Source organism: Peromyscus leucopus, chromosome 18 (assembly GCF_004664715.2).
Source record: "Peromyscus leucopus breed LL Stock chromosome 18, UCI_PerLeu_2.1, whole genome shotgun sequence".
Classification (NCBI taxonomy): Eukaryota; Metazoa; Chordata; class Mammalia; order Rodentia; family Cricetidae; genus Peromyscus; species Peromyscus leucopus.
Window position 1 is genome coordinate 36,014,602 of NC_051078.1, and position 25,191 is coordinate 36,039,792.

Sequence of the window (25,191 nt, forward strand, 5' to 3'; positions counted from 1 at the left end):
GGAGCCGGGGAGGCGGTGGGCAGGAAGAAGGATCAAAGACAGTACCCAGATAACATAAGATGCCTGTCAACAGTAAACAGGCCCTTGATGGGACCAGAGCAGTGTTTCAAACTCGAGAGCTGTCTGGATGGCATCATGGGTTTCTTCCAAGGAGTCCATACTTCTAATCCACGTCTCTACACCTCCCAGCTCAACTTTGTGAGCTCCTCGCACGCACATCCATAAAACTAGAGATGACCACATTCGGCAAACATTCCATCCCGAGGCCACTAAACCAAACCACTGCGCCTGAAAACCATGTGGGTGAACCCCACAAACATGAGAGGAAAAAGAACAGACACAGGCCATGGTTCTGTCTCTAGAGTTCAAAACAGCAAAGCGAATCGATGGTGAGGATTCAGAACAGTGATCACCTTTGAAGAATGGAGAGATCCAGGGTGGGTTCTGGTAGTAGTCAATTAGTCCTTCACCTGGGGGCTGCTGGGGGCTGCGTTCACTTGAGAAAATTCCTCAAGAGGTAAACTTACTGTTTACCTGCTTTTTGATGTCAATGGAGTTTAAATTTTTATTTTAAAAATACTGAGTCAGGATAACATTTTAAGGAATTGAATACATTTGTAAGTGTGGCAGTTTTGAAAGAATAAAAATATTCATTTTATTGTTACAGGTTTGAAGTCCCTAATCATGGATACCAAAATCAGGTGTGCCACATTGTCCTCAATAAATCTGGGGGTGGGGGTGTAAAAATTAGGAATGGATCTTTAGTCATAAAGGATTATGTTTTGTATATTTTAAGGTTTGAAGAATTTGAGGAATCATTTGAGGGTCTAGGGGGTACAGCTTTGGTCCAGTGCTTGTCTAGCATGCATGAGAGGTACCCAAGAACTGCCTGGAACAGCAGAGTGGCATATGCTTGTAATTCCAGCCTCACAAGGGAAGTGGAGGAGGAGAAACCCAAGGCCATCCTCGGCTACATAGTTTGAGGCCAACTTTAGATAATGAGACCCTGTCTCAAAAGCAAGCAAACAAACAAAAACCCCACTTCCCTTAATTTTTCAATTGTTTCCCCCTTCTTCCATATCCCATACTTCATATTTTTGGAAGACCATGAGTTACTAGCTCCAGAGAGTGCCTGCAAATTCTGTGTGAGTGCCCATTTTATACTTGAGACTGTTATTTTGTGGATCATCTTAAGAAGGAATTTTCAAACCAGTTCTTAGTTCTCCTACCATCTGAGCGTTGGGCCTTGGGCCTTTCACAACTAGATCCTCCCTTCTCTTAGTTGACTCAATGTTTAAAAGTATTGAAGATACATATCTATATATATCTATATATCTATATCTATATCTATATCTATATATCCCTACACTGAGATTAGAGGGGTTTTGTTGAGGTGTGAGTACTGTTAAATATTACAAATAATTTATCTTTTACTTTACAGGGCAGTCAGCTTCAGAATTATTTAAGAGTTGAAGGATAGAAACAACCTGTGTCCATCAGTAGATGAATGAATAAACAAAGTATAGTCCACAGGATGGAATATTATTTAGCCTTAAAAAGGGCAAAATTCTGATACGTGCCACAATGTGGATGAATACGGAGAACATTACGCTTTGTAATATGAGCTCTAGACAAAGGACATGTGTTGTATATATCCACTTACACAAGATACCCAGAAGAGTCACATTCAGGGACAAAAAGCTCATGTGGGAGGGAAAGGGAGGGGAATGGGTGTTTATGGGTAGGCAGCTTTTCTTGTACAAGCTGAAAGGCATTCTTGAGAGTGTGCATGTATTTAACACCACCAAACTGGACATTCAAAAAGTGGTTAAGACATTAAAGCTTACGCTTAAGGGATGGAAAGGTTTTGGAAATAGACTGTGGTCACAGTTATGCTCCATGAATGTCCTTAATCCCATTGAGTTGCACACTCGAATAGTTAGGTGGTAGGTTTTGAGTGTATTGTACCACATGGTTGACTAAAGTTAGAATCAAAACACTTCCTGCCATAGCTCTAAGACGTCATGCTGTCATGCCTTAGGCCATGCATGTGCCTAACAGCCACAGACAACTTTGGCTTTGAGTAATGTAGGTAGGAGTGGATGGTTGCCTGTTTTCTAATGCAGCCCGTTCCGAAATCTACCTCTGTCTAAAAGAGTCAAGATTCACAGTCGTGTATGTAATGTCAGTCCTACACGGCAGCTTTGGCTCCTTTCTTCATTTGAGGTCTTTCCAAGAAACCAATGGTAGCTGAAGTTTCTTGTGGATCTGAACACTACCCTGACCATTCATTCATTCAACAGACATTTATTGAGCACTGACACTCTGCTGAGCGCTGAGATCATTAACAGACTAGTCCCTGTGTGGAGGGATTCGCATCCAGCTGGGAGAGATGGGCTGGTCAACAGATTAGGGTATTAGGCTGTCTCACAGTGCTGGGAAATAAGTCGGTCTCTTGGGGCCCATAGAAGTAGACACATTGTCTAGACTCAGTGCTGGCAGATTGTCCATTCCGTGTTAAGTGTGTGGGTTCACTGTCTTACTGTCACCATCCACCGACAAAGAAATGCAGTTTGAAATAACTACAGCACCAGTTCACGTGAACCCCAAGGTCAATATGAATGGTTCCTAACCAGGGAATTGACTCTCTCATATTGGCAAAATTCCAAGCTGGTTTTCAATTCCTGTCAACCGTTTGTGGATTGCCTTAACCCCCCCTGTTAAGTGCTCAGCGCACAGGGAGGCCCATTACCAGGAGAGAAAGTCACCACAGGTCAAGAATGTACCTGAGCCTCCGAATTGAATTCTCCAAAACTGAAGAGCCTGGACCTCAGCTCCAGCTCCGCTGCCTTTTCCTCCTCCCGCTCACAGTTCGCCTTAAGCATCTCCTTGTGTTCCATCAGGAACTCAATGTTGTTGTTTCTGTGGCAAAAAGAGGGGACCTTTGTCTGCAGCTTGAGGTTCAGGGACTCAGTCCTTACTGGGCATATGTCAGCGCCTGGCACCCAGCAAGTGCACACAGCTCATTGTGTGTGTGTGTGTGTGTGTGTGTGTGTGTGTGTGTGTATGCGTGTGCGCGCGCGCGCTACATGTGGGTTATGGGATTTGAACTCAAGTCCCTCATGCTTGCTCAGGGACTTGTTCAGTGGCTGTTTTATCCTGAGTCATTTCCTCAGGTCTACACTCAAGTTACAACTAGGCAAATACGTGCCTGAATGCAGGCTTTAACTTCCATCAGAAGATAGTTTCTTCTTTCTCTGCTATTGTGGATTCTCTCAAGACCCAAACAGAAATCAGCAGAGTGTAGCATCAAGACCTACTCTGTGCAAATGTAAATTCTACCGTTTTTTATGCCCATCACGTAACTCATTTTTAATTAATGCCCTGGCTTAAACCATGAGAAGAGACATCTCAAGTGATTTGGATGTGGCCTCTGGTTAGTAATTGTTGAATAGGAGAAATGGACTCACATCTTATCCTGTATACATTTTTCTCTCTTGTTGACATCTTCGAGATTCTCATCCACATCTTGGGAATATTGGACCAAGGTGAGATTCTGTTCCTCCAGCTCTTTGAGGACCCAGAGCAACTCTTCTGGCTCGTTGAAGTAAATCTCTGGTATCTAACCAAGAGTGAAGAGAAGGGTCTCACGGCTGTGCTCATGTGACCTGTCTAGACAATGTAGGGAGGGAGCTGATCACGCACGCACGCACACATGCACATCCATGCACACACACACACACACACACACACACACACACACACACAAGCACGCACACACACGTCAAAGTACTTGAGAAGATCTACTTCTAAGGAGGAATAATTTATTTTTGCTCAGGGACTATTGTAGTATTGTAGATGTATGATGCCACGGTACACTGTGGCAGGATCACGTGGGGGAGGCCTGTTCGCCTCACAGTAGCCAAGAGGTAGAGAGAGAGAAAGACACGGGGGGGGGGTGGTGTCCCATTCCCTTTCAAGAACACACTCCCCAAAACAGGACTTCCTTCCACTAGGTCCCATTCCCAAGATGTTACATCCCTGCAGATGTCACGTGGTCGGCAGCAGTGTCGTCCCCCCCAGCACTGGGGACCTCACAGATGCTTTTGGAAATGTTCAGAATCCACACTAGAGTATGAGGGAGGCAGAGAGAACTGTAAGGGAGCCTCGCCTTGTTCCCGGGGAGAGATGGTAAACAGTGAGTGATGACTCGGGGTGTGGGGAGAGAAAGATGAGCGAGGAAAAGTGGGGGAGAAAGGATAAAGGCTACAGCAGTAGAGGAGAGAGGGGCAGGAAAGGGGAGAAAGGAAAGACAGGAAACGGATGGAGCTCCATTTCCTCCCAGTGCTAATTACTTGATAGGCTCTGGCTTTTTAAAATAAGTATTGCTGCCGGGCGGTGGTGGCGCACGCCTTTAATCCCAGCACTCGGGAGGCAGAGCCAGGCAGATCTCTGTGAGTTCGAGGCCAGCCTGGTCTACAGAGTGAGTTCCAGGAAAAGGCGCAAATCTACACAGAGAAACCCTGTCTCGAAAAACCAAAAAAAAAAAAAAAAGAATCAGTATTACTTTAAGTAAGCATTTTCAAAGATGACTTATATATTAATGTAATGTGTTATTGTTACTTCCAGTAGCCGAGACACAGAAGCAATAGAAATATTCATAGATGGGTGAACAAGGAAATACAGTACAGTATGCACACAATGTAACGTTATTCAGCCTAAAGAAGGAGACCGTCTTCTACAGTACCTTTGGGTGGTTGTGAGCATGTGTGTGCCGGTGTGTGTGCACATGTGTGTTGGAGCTGGAGGAGAACCTCAGATGGGGTTCTTCAGGCACTACCCGCTTTTTTTTTTTTTTTTTTTTTTGAGACAAAATCTTTCGCAGTCCTCAAGCTCACCAAGTAGGATAGGTTGACTGGCCCGCAGGCCCCAGGAATCCGCCTGGCTCTGCCTCCCACGTGTTAGGGTTATAAGCACACAGCTCCATGCCTGGTTTCTTTGTTTTTGTAACACGTTCGGAGACTGGAAATCAAGTCCTCCTGCTTGTAAGCACTGTACCTACTGAGCTCGCTCCCCAGCTCCACTAGGTTGTCATTTAAATGAGCATTTTTGGTCTGGTTTGTTTCGAGATGGAGTCTCTCGGTGTAGCTCTGGCTGTCCTGGAACTCACTCTGTGGACCAGGCTGGCCTTGAACTCACAGAGATCCGCCTGCCTCTGTCTCCCGAGTGCTGGGATTCAAGGTGTGCGCCACCACTGCCTGGGTTAAATGAGCTTTGAGGATTATTAGGCTAAGTGAAAGAGCCCAGTCTTTCCCCTGGCTCCCCCCCCCACACACACACAGAGAAAAGACCAATAGTGTACAACCCACTTACTTAATAGCCAGTCTCTTAGAAACAGGAAGTGGAAAGACAGTAGTTGCCAGGAGGTGGAGGTTGGAGGGGGTGCTGGATGGGCACAGTGCTTCGGGTTTGCAAGATGAGGGTATCTTGTAGAATCTGCCCCACAGTGGGGTGTGTACGGTCAACACTGCTGCACTGCACACCAAAAATGCTAAGATGGACAACCATGTGTTTGAACGCAGTTTTAAAAGCAGGGTGACCTGAGTAAGGTATGCCCTGGGTGATATAATGGGGGGTGTTTGGTGGGTTTGTTTTCTTCTTTAAGGTTTATTTGTGTTTCTGAGTGCTCTATCTGCATGTCTGCCTGCAGGACAGAAGAGGGCATCAGCTCTCAGTACAGACGGTTGTGAGCCACAGGTGGGTGCTGGGAATTGAACTCGGGTCCTCTGGAAGAGCAGCCAGCACTCTGAGCCATCTCTCCCGCCCCTCCCTGATTTGTTTCTTTTTAAAATCACTCCCCAGCCTTTGCGATTGCATTCAGGTTGAGGCAAGCTCCCAGTCAGTTCTGCAGCAATAATGGGCTGTTTGGCGGGGGGAGATTTCGTGGTTCTGCTTACCCAACAAAACGGAAAGAAATCCTGGGCTGGCGAGCTAGCCGAGTGGATGACGCATTTGGTGTGCAAGGATGAGAACCAGAGTGTAAAGGACACGTGTAAAAGACAGGTGAGTGTGGCAGCCACCCCACTCCCCCGCCCCCAACACTCCCCCCTTGTGTTCCTAGTGGTTGGGAGGTGGAGATACGGGATCTCCCAGGGCAAGCTGGCGGGGTGAGCACCAGATTCAGTCAGGAACCTAGTCTCAGTCAAGAGGACGGAGTGCACAGGCCCGCGTGTGCTCACACACTGGCACACTTAAACACCCACACAGTCCACGCCATGATAAGCATCTAAGAGCTGGAGTTGTTACAGGAGGGGTTTGGTTATCCGTCTGCTCCAGATGATTCCCTTTTTGTTTTTGAGACAGGGCCTCACTGTGTCCCTCAGGCTGGCCTGGAACTCACTACGCAGCCCAAACTGGCCTTGAATTTTGTTGTCGCTTTGGTTTTGTGTTATGGAGTCGGGCGTCGCTTGTAGGCTAGGCTGGCCTCCCACTTCCTAAATATGTGAGAATGAGCTGGGGCCGCCCAGCCTCCTGCCTTTTCCTCCCAAGTGCTGGGATTACATGTCTGCTCTGTCACGTCCAGCTTCTTGGCCTGAAATCTATGGTTCTCCTGCTTCACCCTCAGAAGGGGTGGCATATTATCTTCTTACATATTTTCCATAGGTGGCTTGATGACAAAGATTGGGAATAGACAGGATCTGAGAACAGTATCATGTCATAGTTCCTTAGGGAAAGTTTGTGATATGTTTGGAATAGGCTATTTCAGAAGAAATGAATGAGCATGTAGACCACATACAGCTGGACTCAGGAAACACAGTCTGTTACCAGATCAAATTCCAGTGTCTCGTCCTCCAGAAAGAGCTCCAAACTGTCCTCTGAGGTTAGGCTTTCAGGCGGACTATAAAAGAGGGAAATAAAAATCATTTCTGAGTCACTTTCCATTAGTTTACCTTTGTTCAAAACTGACTTTGAACCCTGACTATCAGACTCTTTTTTTTTTAATTTATATTTATGTGTATGAGTGTTTTGTCTGCATGTATGTTGGCGTACCACAGGCACACCTCATGTCCATGGAACTAAGAAGAGGGGGCGGGAGTTACAGGGAGTTATAAGCAAACACGTGGATGCTGAGAATCGAACCCAGGTCCTCTGCCAGGGCAGTCAGTGCTCTAACCACTGAGCAGCCCCACCAGCCCCCATGACAGAGTTCTTTTCATTAGACTGTTTGATTTTAGGGGACTGCACACCCCACGATTCCGCAGCTGTGCAAAAGAAGATCCTATTCAGCCCCAGACAGCGTCACACACGCCACGAGACCACACAGACGCACCAAGACCCACAGAAGACTTTTTCAGGGGCATCGGAAAAACTGGCTTGCTTTCTCTAAAGAAACACGTGACTGCCTACCTTGCTCTGTCAATATCAAAGTGGATCGACAGAGGACTTCAAAATGCGCGCTCTAGCGCTTCCTCAAGGTTGACGACCATCTTCAGAATGTTTTTCAGGAAGGCAGCTACCTGTCTCTTTCAGAGAAGATCCGCTTTTTGTAATCGTTGCTGTCATATGAGGGTGTATCAGGTAGGTGGAGGATAAGACACAGTCTTACAGAATAATGGTGTTGGACCCAGGACTCAGAGGGGAAAGGGACTTGTCACCAAGCCTGATGATGTGTGTTCGATCCTCAGAACCCACATGGTGGGAGGAGAGAAACAGACTCAAGAAGTTGTTCTCTGACCTCCACAGATGGGCTGTGGTACACACACACACACACACACACACACACACACAACACACACACACACACACCCCACACACACACAACACACCACACAACAAGGTTGTGGCATGTCTTGGAAAATTGGCTCTGGAAAAAAGTATTTTATAAAAGATAGAGTGAAAACGATTAGACTTTTCATACACCAGCAATAAGGAGAGAGGAAGGTAGTGGGTGATGGAGGCTGGAGTGGAGAGGACAATGAATCCACGGTTGCAGAGAGGAGAGTGAGGCACACACCCGTCAGAATAGTGAAAATAAGAATGGGGATGGGGACTTGCTGCTCTTTCAGAGACCCCGAGTTCTGTTCCCAGCACTCACGTCAGGCAGCTCACTATGGCCTATAACTCCAGCTCCAAGGGATCCAGTACCCTCTTATGACTTCCATGGGCACTGAAAACTCACACACACACACACACACACACACACACACACACACACACACACACACACACACACACGCACACACGCACACACACACACATACACACACACATACACACACACACACACACACACACACACATACACACACATACACACACACACACACACACACACACACACACACACACACACACACACACACACACACGATGGATCAAAGGCCGAAGCTGTTGTGATACTAGACGTCATATGCACATCTGGTGGGAGTGTAAAACGGTACAGACACTGGAGAAACTAACTGACATCTACCATGGCGACCACTTTTGCCTTCTAGACATTCATCCAGAGAAACTAGACCTTCACACAGAACACGGTACAGGCAGTTAGGACTGGTGCTTTTGCAGAGCGCCCACACAGTGGCTCACAACTGTCTCTAACTCCAGTTTCAAGGGGTTCAGTGCCTCCTTCTGGCCCCCAGGGAGCTTGCATGCACATGGGGCAAACATGTGCATGCAGACCAGACACCCATATATGTACAAATTTTGAAAGATTTATTATGTATTCAGTGTTCTGCCTGCATCTTGCCTGCACACCAGAAGGGGGCGCCAGATCTCATTACAGTTGGTTGTGAGCCACCATGTGGTTGCTGGGAATTGAACTCAGGACCTCTGGAAGAGCAGCCTGTGCTCTTAACCTCTGAGGCACCTCTCCAGCCCAGTAAACTATTCTTTAAAGTTGACTAAATAAACGTACAGTGGCTTTATTCATGATAGCCCCAAACTAGAAACCAGGCGGATATTCTTCAGTAGGTGACCAGTTCAAGCACACAACGTTCAGACCACAGAGTGCTGCTCAAGAGCAGGAGAACCACACGGTCTAGTGTGGTTGGATCTCCTGGGAATTATTTTTAAAACCCGAAGGTTATACACTACATGATCCTACTTACACCCCGTTCTTGAATGACAAAATCAGAGAAATGGGCACATTGGTGGCTGCCAGGGGAAGAGGGAAGCGGACATGGAGAATCCAGTGGTAACATTTTGCCCTTTACTGGGCCAAGGTTGATAACCTGGCTGTGGCACCGTACTATAGTTTGGCACAGGATTCCTGTTGCAGGAACTGGGTCAAGAGGACCGGTCAGTAACTGCATGCGAATCTATAATGACTTCAAAAATGAAATTTATATAAAAAAAATAGTGAGGGCTAAATAATGCCACAGAAGCGGGGTGACCCCAGGATCCCTGAAATTCAGAAGTCACATGTCCCTGTGGACCTTAGGGATTGTCGTGGACATGGTAGTCTTGGCTCGGAGCCCTTCCTCAAGGCTAGCATGCCTGACCCAGACAGCCATTTACCTCCTCAAAGCACCTCTTGGGTAGCTAGTGTTGACAGTGAACAATTTATGAAATAATGAATTAGCAATCAAGTTAGGGAAGAATCAAGAGTAAATAAAAACACTTTATGGCCCTCCTGCAGCAGGTTGGAACTGCAGGTGCACAGGCTAGCAGAAGAGCCAGGCGGGGGAGTCCCAACGGTGACTGATCTGCTGACTTCTGTGACTGGGGTCCTAATCAAAGAGGGCAGAATTCTGGGCACCTTGGGGGGTGCCGACTTGGCCACCACTGACTCCACTGTGTGTGACCACAGGCTTGGAGACGAGCGAGGTCTCTGTGTTGAGGAAAAGCTAGAGTTATTTTCTAAAAAGCCACACATGGTTTCCACTGGAGTTTATAGTAAGTTTGTGCCATACTTGAACACGGAGTTCCTCCTGATGTCTGGGCCGAGAGTAGATCTCCTCTGTCCCCTTCCTGCTCAAAATCCAGGTAAGGTCCGTGCCATGGGTGATGGGAAAGGAAGAGAAGGAGAGCGCGATTAGAGATGAGTCCTGGTCACTTGTGAGGCACTATATGCCTGTTTTGTTGTTTTTTTAAATGTGGTTTTATTATCAAAATGGTGACTGTATGGAAAACGGAGCTCTTTCATTCTACCGAAACGGGACTCCAGGCATAAGTGTCAAACCAAAACACGGTGGCTGCGTGGGACTTGACGACTGAAAGTCACAAGTGAGGGGGAGAAACGTGGTGCAAGGCGTGGGTCTGTTTCTCCCATATTAGCAATCTCTATTTCTTTTCTTTTCTAAAGATTTATTTATTATGTATACAGCATGTATGCCTGCAGGCCAGAAGAGGGCGCCAGATCTCATTACAGATGGTTGTGAGCCACCATGTGGTTGCTGGGAATTGAACTCAGGACCTCTGGGAAAGCAGCCAGTGCTCTTAACCTCTGAGCCATCTCTGCAGCCCCACAGTCTCTATTTCTAATCACAGGCTTTAAAAGAATCGAGGAAGAAAACAAAAGTGATACTCACTTCCGCTCTTAACATGAACAGACCTACCTTCCAGCCGTAGGTCTCCTGTACTCAACGTCTCTGCATCTGTGGACTCAAGAAGAAGTCCAACCCTCACCCGAAACTAGCACCTGGGCCAGTGTTGGCCCTGGGAGTCTTCACCCACCTGCCCAGGACCTACCAACACCTATGGCTCTCCGCTATCCTTCCTATTCTACTTTGAGTCCACGGTGGACCTCACCTTGCCACCTTCTACCTGGCAGGCTCCTACTCATTCTTCAAAACCCAGCCCCACTGTGACCTGGTAGAGGTTACATGCATCATTTTCTCCATTGTACCGTACGGTGCTGGGGTGCAGAAACTGTCTGCCACTTGTCTCTGTGTACCCCAAGTCTTAAAAAGTGCCTGAAATCCATTGTATGCCTTCAATAAATATGAAGTGGATGAAGGAAAGAGGCGGGAAGGAGCGGTGGAGGGGCGGGGGAGATTGAAGTATCTCATCGTACACACTGTTATCACCTTTAGGATAGTATCTGAGCACACATTACTGAAACCATTTTTAAGACGTGCTGTGTAAACTGAGTAACGCTTATACTCAACATTTCAGAAGATACCGTTGGCACTCACCCCTCCTCCCCTCCATCCCTACACACTACCACGGACCCCCCCACCATGGGCAAAGTAATATGCTATGTGTAGGCTCCAGTTGGCTCATAAGTTAAAATATGAACAAACAAACGAAAAACTCACTTAACTATCTGGCTGAATGCACTGGCATGAGGCTCATATAGCATGGTCATTTCTGGGCAGACAAATCTGCTGCTTTTACCCTAACCCCAAAATACATTTGCTGCTTAGTGGCAGGACCCAAGAGTCAGCCTGGATTGGGGATCACAGCCCGAATTGGCCTAGGCACAGGAGGGAAGGCTGTTGCTCTGACTGATTGATAAATAAAATGCTGATTGGCCAGTAGCCAGGCAGGAAGTATAGGATAGGCGGGACAAGCAGAGAAGAGAATTCTGGGAAGTGGAAGGCTGAGTCAGGAGATGCTGCCAGCCGCTGCTGCCATGAGAAGATACCGGTAAGCCACAAGCCATGTGGCAACTTATAGATTAATAGAAATGGGTTAATTTAAGATATATGAACTAGATAACAAGAAACCTGAGCCATTAGGCCAAACGGTTTAAATAATATAGGCGTCTGTGTGTTTATTTGGGTTCAAGTGGCCGGCTGCAGGGCCGTGGGAGCTGAGCCGAGCCAGAAAAACTTTAGCTACAGAAGGCAACCTGGTAAGAAGTAGGATCTTCTTAACAGGGAAGACTGTCCCACAGGAAACATCCTTAAAGCCAAGACGTCAGGTCTGGTGGTTTTCAAGGGAAAGTGGAGATCTGGATATTTTCATGGCATCTGATGGTTTCTAAGTGTTGAACTTAGATTCCAAGTCAAACAATGTTAAAACACTAGGTCCAAATCCCTGGTGTCGGGTGGTAATGGAGAGTGCTCATGGCTGACTGTGGTCGAGCATCCTCAGTTGGTCACACATGCATGTCTCAGGCTAGGATAAGGGGCTGTCATTACAGAAGGCAGTCTTGACCCAAAGGATTAGGGGCGGGGGGACATTTAGGATGAGATCCTTGTCCACTTGGATGTGTCTTTGTGATAATATCACAGAGAACAGAATGGCTGGCTGCCCAGGATCAGGGGTGATATTGGCATCACCCCAGCACCGTACACACACACACACACACACACACACACACACACACACACACACACACACACACTTTCCAGCAGAGCTTCCTTGTAAGCACATTAAGCACATCTCCACCTTAGATGCTCTGGTCAGTGCAGTCACGGGCCTTGGCTCTCACCTTGGCTCCCTTTTCTTGAACTGTGCTCTTCCAAAAAAGATAGTGGGTCCGGGTCAACGCTGCTGTCTCTTTTACTTGAACTTATCGAGAATCCTAGAAATGGGAAATGAGAGAGAAAGAGTGAGTGTTTGTGGGAGAGAGAAGTCGGGGGCACATTCCTGAGAACGAGAGTTTTGCCTCAGTGTGAAGGCAGAGTTACCATCATCTTCCAGTGATGGAGATGTAGGATGGGGATCCCAAATGGGGATCTGGTAACCTGCGATCTTACTTGGCCCATGGCGAGGACTCCTCTCTGACATAGGGAGAAGAGATGAGAATAGACCATTTGGGGCTTGGGGGAGGGGGGTCTCCATTTTCAACATCAGTTCATCATAGCTCCTGAAATCCCACGGAAGCTATTGACACTCCTCTGAGAGGCCTACTGGGTTCTGAGTATCTCCCATTTAGAAGAGAAGTCCAGGATGATTAAATCTTAAACTGATACGAAAACACATTGCTACTTTCAATCTATTTTTTTCTCTTGCTAAACATCATTTAATGAGCTTTGATCAAGTGATATCACTGATTCCCTGCAAAACAAATTCTCCAATCTTCAGTTTGCCAATTTCTGTGGTGTAAATGTTCAGATCATCTGGGCTCCCTCTAGACTTCCTGTACTTGTTTTTGTTTGTTTGTTTGTTTGTTTGTTTTTGGAGACAGGGTTTCTCTGTGTAGTTTTGGTGCCTGTCCTGGATCTCACTCTGTAGACCAGGCTGGCCTCGAACTCACAGAGATCCACCTGCCTCTGCCTCCCAAGTGCTGGGATTAAAGGCATGCGCCACCACTGCCCAGCGACTTCCTGGTTTTGTATGGAATTCTGGAAATGCTTCAGGCAGCAGCTGAGAATCTTGGCACTTACCTAATTACTTCCCCCTCTCCTAGGGATGACTCTGCTCTGTGCTTAGCAACCAGTATCAGTTATTCTATCCGCTATTTCAGAATTGTCGTCCAGAGGAAGTGAACCTGTTCCTAGCTACTCCAGGGTTGCTGGGAAGAAAACCTTCTGTTTTGATGTGGTTCTATTTGGATCAGATATGAAATGTTTACATAATGGGCTCTATCTCTGCTCCTTAACTGACATCCTCACACTGGCACCGCACTCTTCTAACACACATTAAAGTTGTTGTTTTGTTGACATCAAAGTATTTATACAGTTTCAGTGAACAAATTTAGTTTATTCCAGCTAGTATATTAGGTTGATAATGTATAATTGACTTTGTATCCACTGATCAATCCCATTATAGAGTGATGGGTGATGTTCTGTATGCTGTGAATATGTGTTGCTCTGATTGGTTGATAAATAAAGCTGTTTGGCCAATGGTGAGGCAGAATAAGGTTAGGTGGGACATTCTAACTAGAGAGAGGAAGGAGAAAAAGAGCAGAGGAGATGCTGCTAGCCACTGCCAGGAGAAGCAAGATGTAAAGTACTGATAAGCCACAAGCCACATGGCAAAGTACAGATTTATAGAAATGGGTTAATTTAAGATGTAAGAGCTAGCTAGTGAGGAGCCTGCCATGGCCATAGTTTAAAAATGATACAAACCTCTGTGTGTTTATTTGGGTCCGAGCGGCTGCGGGACTGGTGGGTGAGAGAGATTTGTCCTGACCGCAGGCCAGGCAGGACACAGGAAAACTTTCAGCTACAATAGAGGCCTTTAATAATACCAATAGTTTTTGAGATACCATCATATCACCTATAAATAATGTATTTTCTGTGTGCTCATGTTGTTTTATATCTGAAGCTAATTTGAGTTCCAAGTTAATAACATATAATAACAAAGGTAAGAGGGAGGGTTGGAGAGATGGCTCAGCGGTTAAGAGCACTGGCTGCTCTTCCAGAGGACCTGGGTTCAATTCCCAGCACCCACATGGCAGCTCACAACTGTCTGTGACTCCAGTTCCAGGAGGTTTGAAATCGTCACACAAACATATATGCAGGCAAACCACCACATAAAAATAATAAATAAACCTTAAAACAAAAAAAGGTAAGAGGAACCCTTGTCCACGTTTTGATTTTTCAGTTCTGATTGTGAAATAACAAACTTTGAGCAGACTACTCGAGAATCGGGGTTTTCACTTAGCTTGAATTAAGGTCTGTCATGACTTACTTTCTAAGAGTCTTGGGAGAACTGGGGTACTCTTTGCTGCCTGGGCTCTTTTTTGTGATTGCTGCAATTGCCAGTGTTTCGGAGATAACTTCAGCAGGAAAAATCCGTATTTTATGTACTCCTTGAGGAGGAATTCGGTTTTTGCTATTTCACTTCAAAAGAAACGAGGGTTATGGTTACACAGCCGTGAAAGCATTCGATCCATCATTTGTTCACACAACAGCATGTGTGACGCAACCCATAAACACAGCCACAAACTACGCACTTCTGAAGGATCTGAGCAGAGAGAAGCCCAGAGGTTGTTCTTGGACGAAAACAGGCCCAGGCACATGCACATAGAGAGTGGGCTGGTGGCAGCCTTGCTCTGCTGGTTTATTTCTGTCAGAAACATTATATTCATTATATTATATTTAGCCATATGGGGAAACTGGAAGGTAAAAAATGACAGTGGTAAGCAAGGGAGCTACCATTTCACCAGGGCCTGACTGACATATGTAAACAGTATGCAGAATGCCCGACATGCATACTTGCACACTCAGTACAGCAGTTAAAAACAGGTCTCTGGGGCTGGAGAGATGGCTCAGAGGTTAAGAGCACTGGCTGCTCTTCCAAAGGTCCTGAGTTCAACTCCCAGCAACCACATGGTGGCTCACAACCATCTGTACTGAGATCTGGTGCCCTCTTCTGACCCGCAGGCGTACATGCAGACAGAACACTGTATACATAATAAAATAAATCTTAAAAAAAAAAAAAATAAGTCTCTGTCTTAGTTAGGGTTTCTATTGCTAGGATGAAACACCATGACCAAAAAGCAAGTTGGAGAGGAAAGGGTTTATTTGGCTTACACTTCAGATCGTAGTCCATCACTAGAGAAAGTCGGGACAAGAGCTGGAGGCAGAAGCTGATGCAGAGGCCACGGAGGAGAGCTGCTTATTGGTTTGCTTCCCCTGCCTTGCCCAGCCTGCTTTCTTATAGAACCACAAGGGCAGGGGTGGCACCACCCACCATGGGCTGGGCCTCCCTGCACTGATCACTAATTGAGAAAATGTCTTACAACTGGATTTTATGGAGGCATTTCCTCAACTGAGGCTCCTTCCTCTCTGATGACTCTAGCTGGTGTCAAGTTGACACACAAAACCAGCCAGCACAACTGACCCCTTGCCAACTTGACACACAAACACGTCACTGTTAAGTCATAACCCTTCCTTCCTTATTCGTCCCCAAGATCTCACATTAAAATCATAAATAACTTTAAAAGTCCCACTGTCTTTACAATTCAAACACATTGAAATTTCAGTCTCTTTAGAATATCTTGTAGCAAACTTTCTTGCATATGGCATTTAAGATGTTTTAATAGCATAAGGCTTTTCATGACAGTGAGATATGTCTGCTCCTGGCAGTACCAATCTACTTCAATATCCAATCTCTTTTTAAAAGTTCAAGTCTTCAATCTGTGGGCTCCTTTACAAATCAAAATGAAAGACCTTCTTCAAGGGGGAAGAACCAGGGTACCGTCACAATCGAAACCAAGCAAAACCAAATTCCAATGGTATAAACAACTCAATGTTCAGTTATCTGGGATTCACTCACGGTCTTTTAGACTCCTCCAAAGGGCGTGGGTCACTTCTCTGGCTCTGCCCTCTGCAGCGCACAGAACTTGTCTTCTAGGATCTGGTTGGCTCCCCTCTACTGCTGCTAATGTTCTTGGTGGTCATCCTAAGGTACTGCATCATCAAGATGCTGGGGTCCTTTGCTGCAACTGGGCCACGCTTTCACCAGTAGCCTCTGATAGGCTCCTTTTATGGCACCAAGCTTCAACTTCTCTGCATGTTCCCTTCAGTCCGGGCCTTCAACTGCCACTGAGGCTGCGCCTTCACCAATGGACTCTCCTGACCTCTCACAGTGCCAGGTCTCAGGTACTCTCCATGACCCCTTCATGCCTTCAGAACCAGTACCCTTTGGGTGATGCTCACACATTACCAAGCCCTGCTGCTAAGGCAGGGTACAACCATGGCTGCCTCTGGAACACAGCTTCTCTGTGCTCTCAGGAAACACTTCCCAGAAGGTGTCTCAGCATACTGCCAGGGTGTTAGTCGACTTCCTGTTTCCTGCAAGGTATAGCCGTCCCAGCTCCAGCACCACCTCTGCCTGCTCCCCGCCATGATGACAACTGACAGAACCTCTGAAACTATAAGGGAGCCCCCTTAATTAAATGTTTCCTTTGTAAGAGTTGCCGTGGTCATGGTGTCTCCTCACAGCAATAAAAACCCTAACTAAGACATGTGTGTTTGTGGATATCTTGAGCATGAGGAACCTCAAAGCCCGCCCCCACAGTGACACACTTCCTCTAACGCCATACCCACTTCCTCAAAGCCACACCGCCAAGTAGTGCTACTCCCTATGTGATTATGGGGGCCAAATACATTCAAACTACCACAATACATAATTAAAAACAATTCTTTAGGGGCTGGAGAGATGGCGCAGTGGTTAAGAGCACCGGCTGCTCTTCCGAAGGATCTTGGTTTAATTCACAGCACCCACATGGCAGCTCACAACTGTCTGTAACTCCAGTTCCAGGAGATCTGACACCCGCGGCAAAACACCACTGTACATAAAATAAAATAAAAACAAATGAAAAGAATCTTTAGGGCTGGAGAGATGGCTCAGAGGTTAAGAGCACTGGCTGCTCTTCCAGAGGTCCTGAGTTCAATTCCCAGCAACTACATGGTGGCTCACAACCATCTGTAATGACATCTGGCGCCCTCTTCTGTGTACATAATAAATAAATAAAATCTTTAAAAAAAAAAGAGAGAGAGAGAGAATCTTTAAACAACAGATGTTCTTATTTCCCTCTTAGGGAAAAAGAAATGGATTGTTTGCATCCCTCTAGTAGTGGTAGATGTTTGATGCATGCCTATGTTCTCACCAACAATACCTAGAGATTTGAGCTGTGTGCTTTCCCAGCTCCAGGCCGGTTTATCCCAATTATGTGTCCAACAGACCCATAAGCAGAGCTGAAAACAGAACAGGAAGACCCAAGCCAGTCTTCCTCGTTTAGAACCTCACTAGTATCCTTCTCACTGTTGTAGCATCTCAAACGCTCAGCCTCAATCCTTTGTCTGCCGGAGCCTTCCTTCAGCCCAGTCTAAGTGGACTTTAAGGGCCAGTACACAGGTCCTCATGTTCAGTAGCTGGGAGCTGGTGGAAGTCCCTCATTCCACCTCCCAGAAGTGCCAAGGTCATGGAGTAAGAGTTGGCTGGGATCACATGCCTGAGATGGAAAATTTCCAGAAAGAGTAATTTCTCCTTTTTAAATACTTTCTATTCTCAGGCCATCTTACCATAAAAGGAAGGGGTTCCCCTTTACTAATTCTACACACATGTCTGCTCCATTATCTCGTTCACCCTTCTAGAATGGTAAGACACATAAGCAGTGAGCAAGGCTGTAAACTTGTTTGTTTACCCAAGTGGGCACTTTGCAGAGCATAGTCATTAATGCAAGCACCATGACCTCTGCTCTGGTTCCACATGAAACCAGATGGATAGGATAATAGATAATTATATATATTATATATATATGTATATATGTATGTATATGTATAATTAAATGGAGGGGATCATCTAAATGGTCCTGGTCGTGCACCCCTGTAATCCCACCTAGTTGGGAAGCTGAAGCAAGGTGTTTAATGTTTGCTGGAACTACAGAGTGAGTTTAAGCCCAGCCTGGGCAATATAGTGAGGCACAATCTAGAAATTAAAAGTAAGAAAAAAATGCTGGGGGCGTAGTGAAGAATTCCATTACTTAGGGAAGTGGGGAGGGAGTCCCCTATTTTGAAGCACCTTCAACCTTAGACTTTTAAATAGAAGAGGCTACTAGAGCCTGAATCTGTTTGAAACACGTATTTTGGATTATGAACTTAGGGTCCCACAGTGGTCACAAGAGCCTTTCAGATATTGAAAATCATTCAGATGAGTTTCCTTGAACATAAAAGGTTTGAGAAGGGTGACTGACAATGTCATAGAACGAACCCCACCCCTGCTCCTGTGAATTTTCTTAAATCTTAAATTTAAGATCTTAAATTTTCTTTTTTTTCTTTTTACCTTTGTTGTTTCTTTTTCTTTTTAGTTTTTTTGAGACAGGGTTTCTCTGGTAGCTTTGCACCTTTCCTGGAACTCACTGTGTAGACCAGGCTGGCCTCGAACTCACAGAGATTCGCCTGGCTCTGCCTCCTGAGTGCTGGGATTAAAGGTGTGCGCCACCACCACCTGGCTAGATGTTAAATTTCTTAGATCTTAAATGTAACAGTGACGTGAGATTCTACAAGGATTTTGAATACAAAAACTGCCAGTGATGAATGTAAGGGGACCATCAAATGCATCCCAGTTGAGATGCTTAAAATTGGGTGAAGGGTTTCTTACAACGAACAAGAAGGAGGCACATAGGGAAAAACCCTCATATATTCCTGACGCTGTTTTTGCCTCTTTTCGATGATTCTGCATCTCCACGTCAGGGAGCTCAGAGAGAGAGGCTCATGTTCTGAAATCTAGGCAGGCACAATGCTTGATAGACAGGTTACTCACTTTAAAAACCTGTTCATACTAAGTTACCGGTTGGTAAGGTTATTCCCACATGGCCTTTGCTGGGTAGGAGAGGTCATGATGGATGGGATGTGGGAATTGGCCGAGGAGAGACCGCACTCCTTCACCTCTTTATGGCTTGCACTTCCAGAGGAAAGACCACACCCCTCACCTCTTTATGGCTTGCACTCCCAGAGGAAAGACCACACCCCTCACCTCTTTATGCCTGCACTCCCAGAGGAAAGACCACACCCCTCACCTCTTTATGGCTTGGACTTCCATGCTTGCTTTCTTGAGCTCTGATGTCATTTGGAGTTTGTTGATTGTTTCTTGGGCTGCCCTGAGAAGGAACACGGATCTGTCAGTTAGTTATTTTTCTGAGAAACTGAAACAAGCAAGCGAAGGCTTGGGGGCAGGGAGGGGATGGCTGGAGGGGAGACACTAACATTTTAAGAGCATCTACAGATCTCTGGTCATTTTCTCGAAGGAACTCTTCAAAGGATATTGCGTCAGCTTGGAGCTTTTGCTCGGCTTTTCTGAGTTGATTTTCTTTCCCGGCTATGAGTTTTTCAAACCTTTGAATTGTGTTTTTCTTGGTTGAGACTGCATACTAGGAATATTGAAAACAAGAGTGGGTCAAGAACATTCCATGACATGTTACTGACAGCTTTCAACAGAATCTCCATAAGTCTAGTGAGTCCTGCAGCAAGATGGCCACTTGCGGTAGACGGAATAATACCATGCACAGAGCTGGTTATCTCATGAAGGGAGATGGCTTTGGGGGCAGTCCCGAGGGAAGTTAAGCCTTCTCACTAGCTTTCAAGACGAGACTTTGTGTTCTTCTAAAATGGCTTTCCCTGTCAGTCAAAACATGAGCTACTTTCTGTCAACTTGGAACAAGCTAGAGTTATCAGAGAGAAGGGAATTTCAATTGAAAAAAAAAAAAAGTGCTTCCCTAAGATTGGCTTGTGAGCAAGCCTTGAGGCATTTTCTTGATCAATAATGGATGTGGGAGGACCCAGCTGACTGTGGGTGGGCCCAGCTGGCATGGGTCCTGGATGGTATAAGAAAATGTGCTGAAGCAAGCCATGGTGAGCAAGCTAGGAAGAAGCATTCCTCCATGGCTTCTGCCTCAGTCCTTGCCTCTAAGTTCCTGCCTTGCTTGAGTTCCTGAGCTAATTTTCCTCAGTCTCAGTGATGGACTGTTACCTGGAAGAATAAGGTGAGATGAACCCTTTCCTTTCTCTTGGTCATGGTATTTTATCATGGCAATAGACACTTCACCGAGACAGGGTGTATCATGGAAGACACCACCATGGAGAAACCAAGCTGGTGCTGACCTGAAAGTTTCATCCCTACTAGATAACTTTCATAGAGCTGCAAAGTCCTGGGCATGCTAGTGGAGGGGAAAAGGAATCATCATTCTCCCCCAGCTGTGATCTCTATGAGCTGCAATAATGACTGGCCTGGCAAGATATGCTTACTGGTGCAATAGTAGCATGGATATTATTGGGGTAACCAACCACTTTCTGATTGGTCCTAAGGTCTCTTCCACTGGGTAGAACCCTTACTTATTCCTGTTATTGGGGTCAAGAACTTGTGGCTAGATAGGCCCTAGGGGAGAACCTACTACTATTATTCTGCTAACTTGAATATAATATTAAAACAACTCCTGTCTTAGTTAGTGTGGTAGTTTGAATGTAATTGGCCTCCATAATCTCCTTGGGAGTGGCACTATCAGGAGGTGTGGCTTTGTTGGAGTGGGTGTGGCCTTGGTGGAGGAAGTGTGTCACTGTAGGGGTGGGCTTTGCAATCTTCTTCTCAAGCTTCACTCAATGTGACAGTCAGTCAACTTCCTGTTGCCTCTGAGTCAAGATGTAGGACTCTCCGCTCCAGCACCACATCTGCCCCGCAGGCTAGCATGTTCCCCTTCATGATCACAATGGACTGAACCTCTGAAACTGTAAGTGAGCCACCCTCAATTCAACGTCTCCTTTACAAGAGTTGCCATGGCCATGGTGTCTTTTCACAGCAATAAAAAAGAAAAGAAAATGCCCTACATGCTTACCTACAGCCAGATATTATGGAAGCATTTTTTTTTTCAACTGAGACTCCCTCCTCTCTGATGACTCTAGCATGTGTCAAGTTCACACAGAAGTAGCCAGCACAAGTCTTGATGGCATATTGCTATGCCCAGAGATCAGTGCATCTCTCAACTGTCACCAGAGAAGCTTCTTCTTGTAGCAGATGGTGATAAACACAACTGGTCAACAAGCTGAGAATAAGAGACTGTGGAGTGTTCAGCCCTGAATACAACATCTGGATGTCATCGACTTCCCCAAGGCTCAGGGATCGTTGCAGAAGAGCCAAAGCCTTGTAATCAGAGTCGGCTATGTGGATGGATGTCAAGAACACAGTGTTTTCTAGACCCCACAGGAAAATTGCACATATAGAACTCCCAGCAACTACGACAGCATGCATAAGACCCTTGCAAACTCAAAACAAGAGTGTGGTGGGAGACTGGAGGTGGGCATGAAATCTCATCCCCAGCTGAGGAGCTATTGGTGTTTGATAATTGCTGGGAAAAGGAGAGTCATTTTTCTTTAATGGTGTGACTCTTGGTACAGGGCAGGCCCCACATCCAAGGGTAATTGGACAACAGAAATCAGACTCAACAATTTTTTTTTTTTTTTTTTTTAAAGGGAAGAACATGACAGTGGGTGGGTGAGGAGGTGAAGGCTGATCTGGAGTTGGGATGTGTGTGAAACTATTGAAATACATTGTATGAAATTCTCAAAGGATAATAAATAAGATTATTAAAAAGAATAAATTTCAGATATAGACAAATGTCCTTTCTACATTGGTTGAGATGACTATATGGCTTTTCATTCCTAATCTGTTGATGTGTATTGTACTTATCCATTTTCAAATGTTAAGCTGCCTTCATATGCTTAGGATAAACCCTGATTAGCCATATGGATTATCCTTTTTGCATATTATTTGATTTGTTAAAATTGTTTAGAATGCTTGCCTCTAGCTTCTTTAAGCATTTATTATATTCAGTTAGTTAGTTAGTATAGGTACATGGGATAGGGACACATGGAGGTCAGAGGACAACTTGTAGAGGTCAGTCAGTTCTCTCCTTTCTCCACGTGGGGCTCAGATAGTGAACTCAGGTCATCAGGCTTAAAGCCATTGCCTTTATCACTAAGCCATCCTGTGGGCCCGGGCTTTCTTTCCTTCTAAAGTCTGTATCCTACTTAGAGATCAGGACAACGTTCTTGTCATATTAAGTGTTGGGGATGTTCCTTCTTCTTACTCAGTTTTATTTAACAAGTATATAAAATCAGAATGGTTTTCTCTTAAAATGTCTGGTACACTTAACCAGCGAATATGGATTTTTCCTTCTTTTGCCTACAAGTTCAATTTTTAGAGTGATATAAAGCTATTTATCTGCTTTCTTCTTGGGTAAGCTTTGTTAGTTTGTAACTTTCCAGGAATCTATTCCATCCATGTCGAATTATTGTCATAAAATTGTTCATAGTATAAAATCACAATACATTGACATTTACATTTAAATGAGACTTTCATACCTAAGTCTGCCACAAATAAAATTTTTAAAAAGGAAGGGGTCAGGGGTGGGCAGAGAAAAGGGGGTGAGAGAACCAAGGTAAGGTGCTTTGAGACCAATTCAGTTTTCGAGAATTAAGTTACTCATCCCCGATTCTGCGCTCACTACTGACACCAACAGGGGATTAGAGGAACTCCTCAAACAGTTTCCCGTTTCTGGGCGATCTCACAAAACTCCTGGGTACAATTTCTTCCAAGGGAAAGAAACATTAACATCAACCAGAAGAAGAGCCCCAGGAGGCAGGTTTAGAGCAGGTTCTCAACCTTCCTCATGCTGCGACCCTTTAATACAGTTCCTCTTGTGGTGACCCCCAACCATAACATCATTTAGTGGCTACTTCATAATTCTAATTTTGCTACTGGTATGAATCGTAATGTAAACATCCAGTTATATGACCCCAGGGGTTGTGACCCACATATTGAGAGCCAATGGCTTAGAGGCACTCCAGATGCAAAGCTTCTGGGACTCCATCCCCCATGGAGTCGGCCTGCGGCTCCATTCCTGCATCTGTAACAATGAACACGGCTGTAGCCAACCAGGGACTCAACTGAGCTTCACTGGCCGGAGTTTCCGGTGAAACTTCATTCCACAGACATGATTTATTGGCTGACCTGTCTTCAGTCCCCAGACCCTCTCGGTATGACCCCAAACCTCCACATCGTTGGTTTTTCTGACAATGGCCGTCCTAAGACGACAGGTGTGTCCAGCCTCACCTTAACGACATCCTTATGAGGTGTGACGTAGGTCACCTTCTAGAAGACAAGGCCAGAGCCAGGCATTGTTTGGGCAAGGTCAATTTTTTTTCCAGTTACTGTTTCAGTGATAAGTTGACTTTATTATATCACTTGGGGCATGTTATCAACCAGCTTGGGAGATCGGGAAAAAATACCAGAGCAGAGGACAAGGCACATTTACTACAAACCCTCTGAACTCCCAGAGAAACTGCCAAGCGCCATCTCCAGGTACCTAGTCAAGACATTAGTTACATCAGCAACTAATGTCTTCGTGGTTTCAGGACGAAGGCCAAAGCCACACCCGGAACCAATATTAGCAAACAAAGACACAGGGTTCTCTACACAGCTGTACCATGGAGTTGTTTATGTGAGCTCTGCTGATGGCAGCTGGCTGTCAGTGGGAAAGCATTATTACCTTTGGCCTCTCTTCCAAAATGCGTGCTGTGAAATTAGGGAAGATCAGATATGTTTTCCTTTCCTCGTTAGCATTCAAGACCTTCACAGCCACAGACCATCTTTAAATGACTGGAGCTTGACAACAGAGGCATGAGCTACAGCTAGTTGATCCTTGTTTGTAAAAATTCTCCCACCGTCGTGGGCACAGTGCCTCTGCTCTACCTATGGTAACGTGACGTGCGGACAAGGATAATAAATAACATATGTCATATGGCCTGGGTTCTAGTTCAAGGGTTTTTGGTTTTGTTTTGTTTTGTTTTTTTGTTTCCAGAGCTGAGGACCAAACCCAGGGCCTTGCGCTTGCTAGGCAAGCGCTCTATCGCTGAGCTAAATCCCCAACCCCTAGTTCAAGGTTTCTGATAGATAAAACCCTCCATGATTTTATAAGATCTGGTTGACTATGCTGTGTCCTTATTGTTACAGGTGCAGTTGGTACCACAGGTGGACTTCGCAGTCCTTCTAAACCCTGCCTCATTAAATATTAAAATCTGGCTGATTTTAATATTCCCTTTCCCTGTAACAAGCCATTTCGCTCTGGTATGAGTGGGTATAGAGGGAGCGGGAAGATTCCAGAATGTTCTGATTCCCACCACAGTCAATCAGAATGTCAGGAAAATCAAATTAGGCTTCTCAAGGGCTATTGAGGCTATTCTCAGACTGAGGGGAAAGAGATCATGGGTCCTCTAGAAATACAGACCACTTCCTGGGTTACTGGCATAGATTACTTAAATGTAAATTCTCCAAGGGGAGGGAATTTTGTAATGGCTCGGCACATAATAAGCATGTACTAAATATTGTTCAAGTGAATAAACACAGGAATGAGCCACTCTGTTCAACCAATAGATTTGGAGCACGTTATGGAAAAACACAGTGCCAGGCTAAGCATCTTACAATACTATGCAAGAAGTCTCCTGGCTAATGGGAGAAAGAAGTTACGTCTATTACCTCAAGTAGAAATCTGTCTCTCTGGTCATTAATAAACTCGTGCACAGTCCTCTTTCTGTCCGCGCCTGGAGAGAACATTCAAACAGACATAGGTTTAGTTTCGCTAGCTTTCGCAGACACCGCATGGAACACCGCACTGGCCAGGTTCTCACATACACTGTGTATCCAGACTCGGCAAAGGAGCGGTGCCTTCCAGTGATTACCCTGGCACGCCACAACATACCGCCACTTATTTTGTGTCTTCGGACAGTCCAGGAAGCTTTTTTTTTTAAAGAACTTTAAATACATTATTTGATCACGAATAATTTATTACCATCTTGC

General features: G+C 45.5%; 1 protein-coding gene across 2 annotated transcripts in view; it reads right to left on the minus strand.

Moving 5' to 3' along the window:
• The window catches only part of Ccdc38 (coiled-coil domain containing 38), a 48,494-nt gene that overhangs the window by 4,885 nt on the left and 18,418 nt on the right, over positions 1-25,191 (minus strand). For both annotated transcript variants that reach the window (XR_005089441.1, XM_037196816.1), the window contains exons 5-13: positions 24,871-24,935; positions 19,551-19,714; positions 19,364-19,444; positions 14,527-14,678; positions 12,380-12,472; positions 9,912-9,969; positions 6,826-6,898; positions 3,471-3,622; positions 2,787-2,922 (exon numbers count right to left, since the gene is read on the minus strand). Coding sequence is in view for 1 of the 2 variants with exons in the window: in XM_037196816.1 (XP_037052711.1) it covers positions 2,787-2,922; positions 3,471-3,622; positions 6,826-6,898; positions 9,912-9,969; positions 12,380-12,472; positions 14,527-14,678; positions 19,364-19,444; positions 19,551-19,714; positions 24,871-24,935 (974 nt within the window). In the remaining variant the exon portion in view is untranslated. The remainder of the gene's footprint in view (positions 1-2,786; positions 2,923-3,470; positions 3,623-6,825; positions 6,899-9,911; positions 9,970-12,379; positions 12,473-14,526; positions 14,679-19,363; positions 19,445-19,550; positions 19,715-24,870; positions 24,936-25,191) is intronic.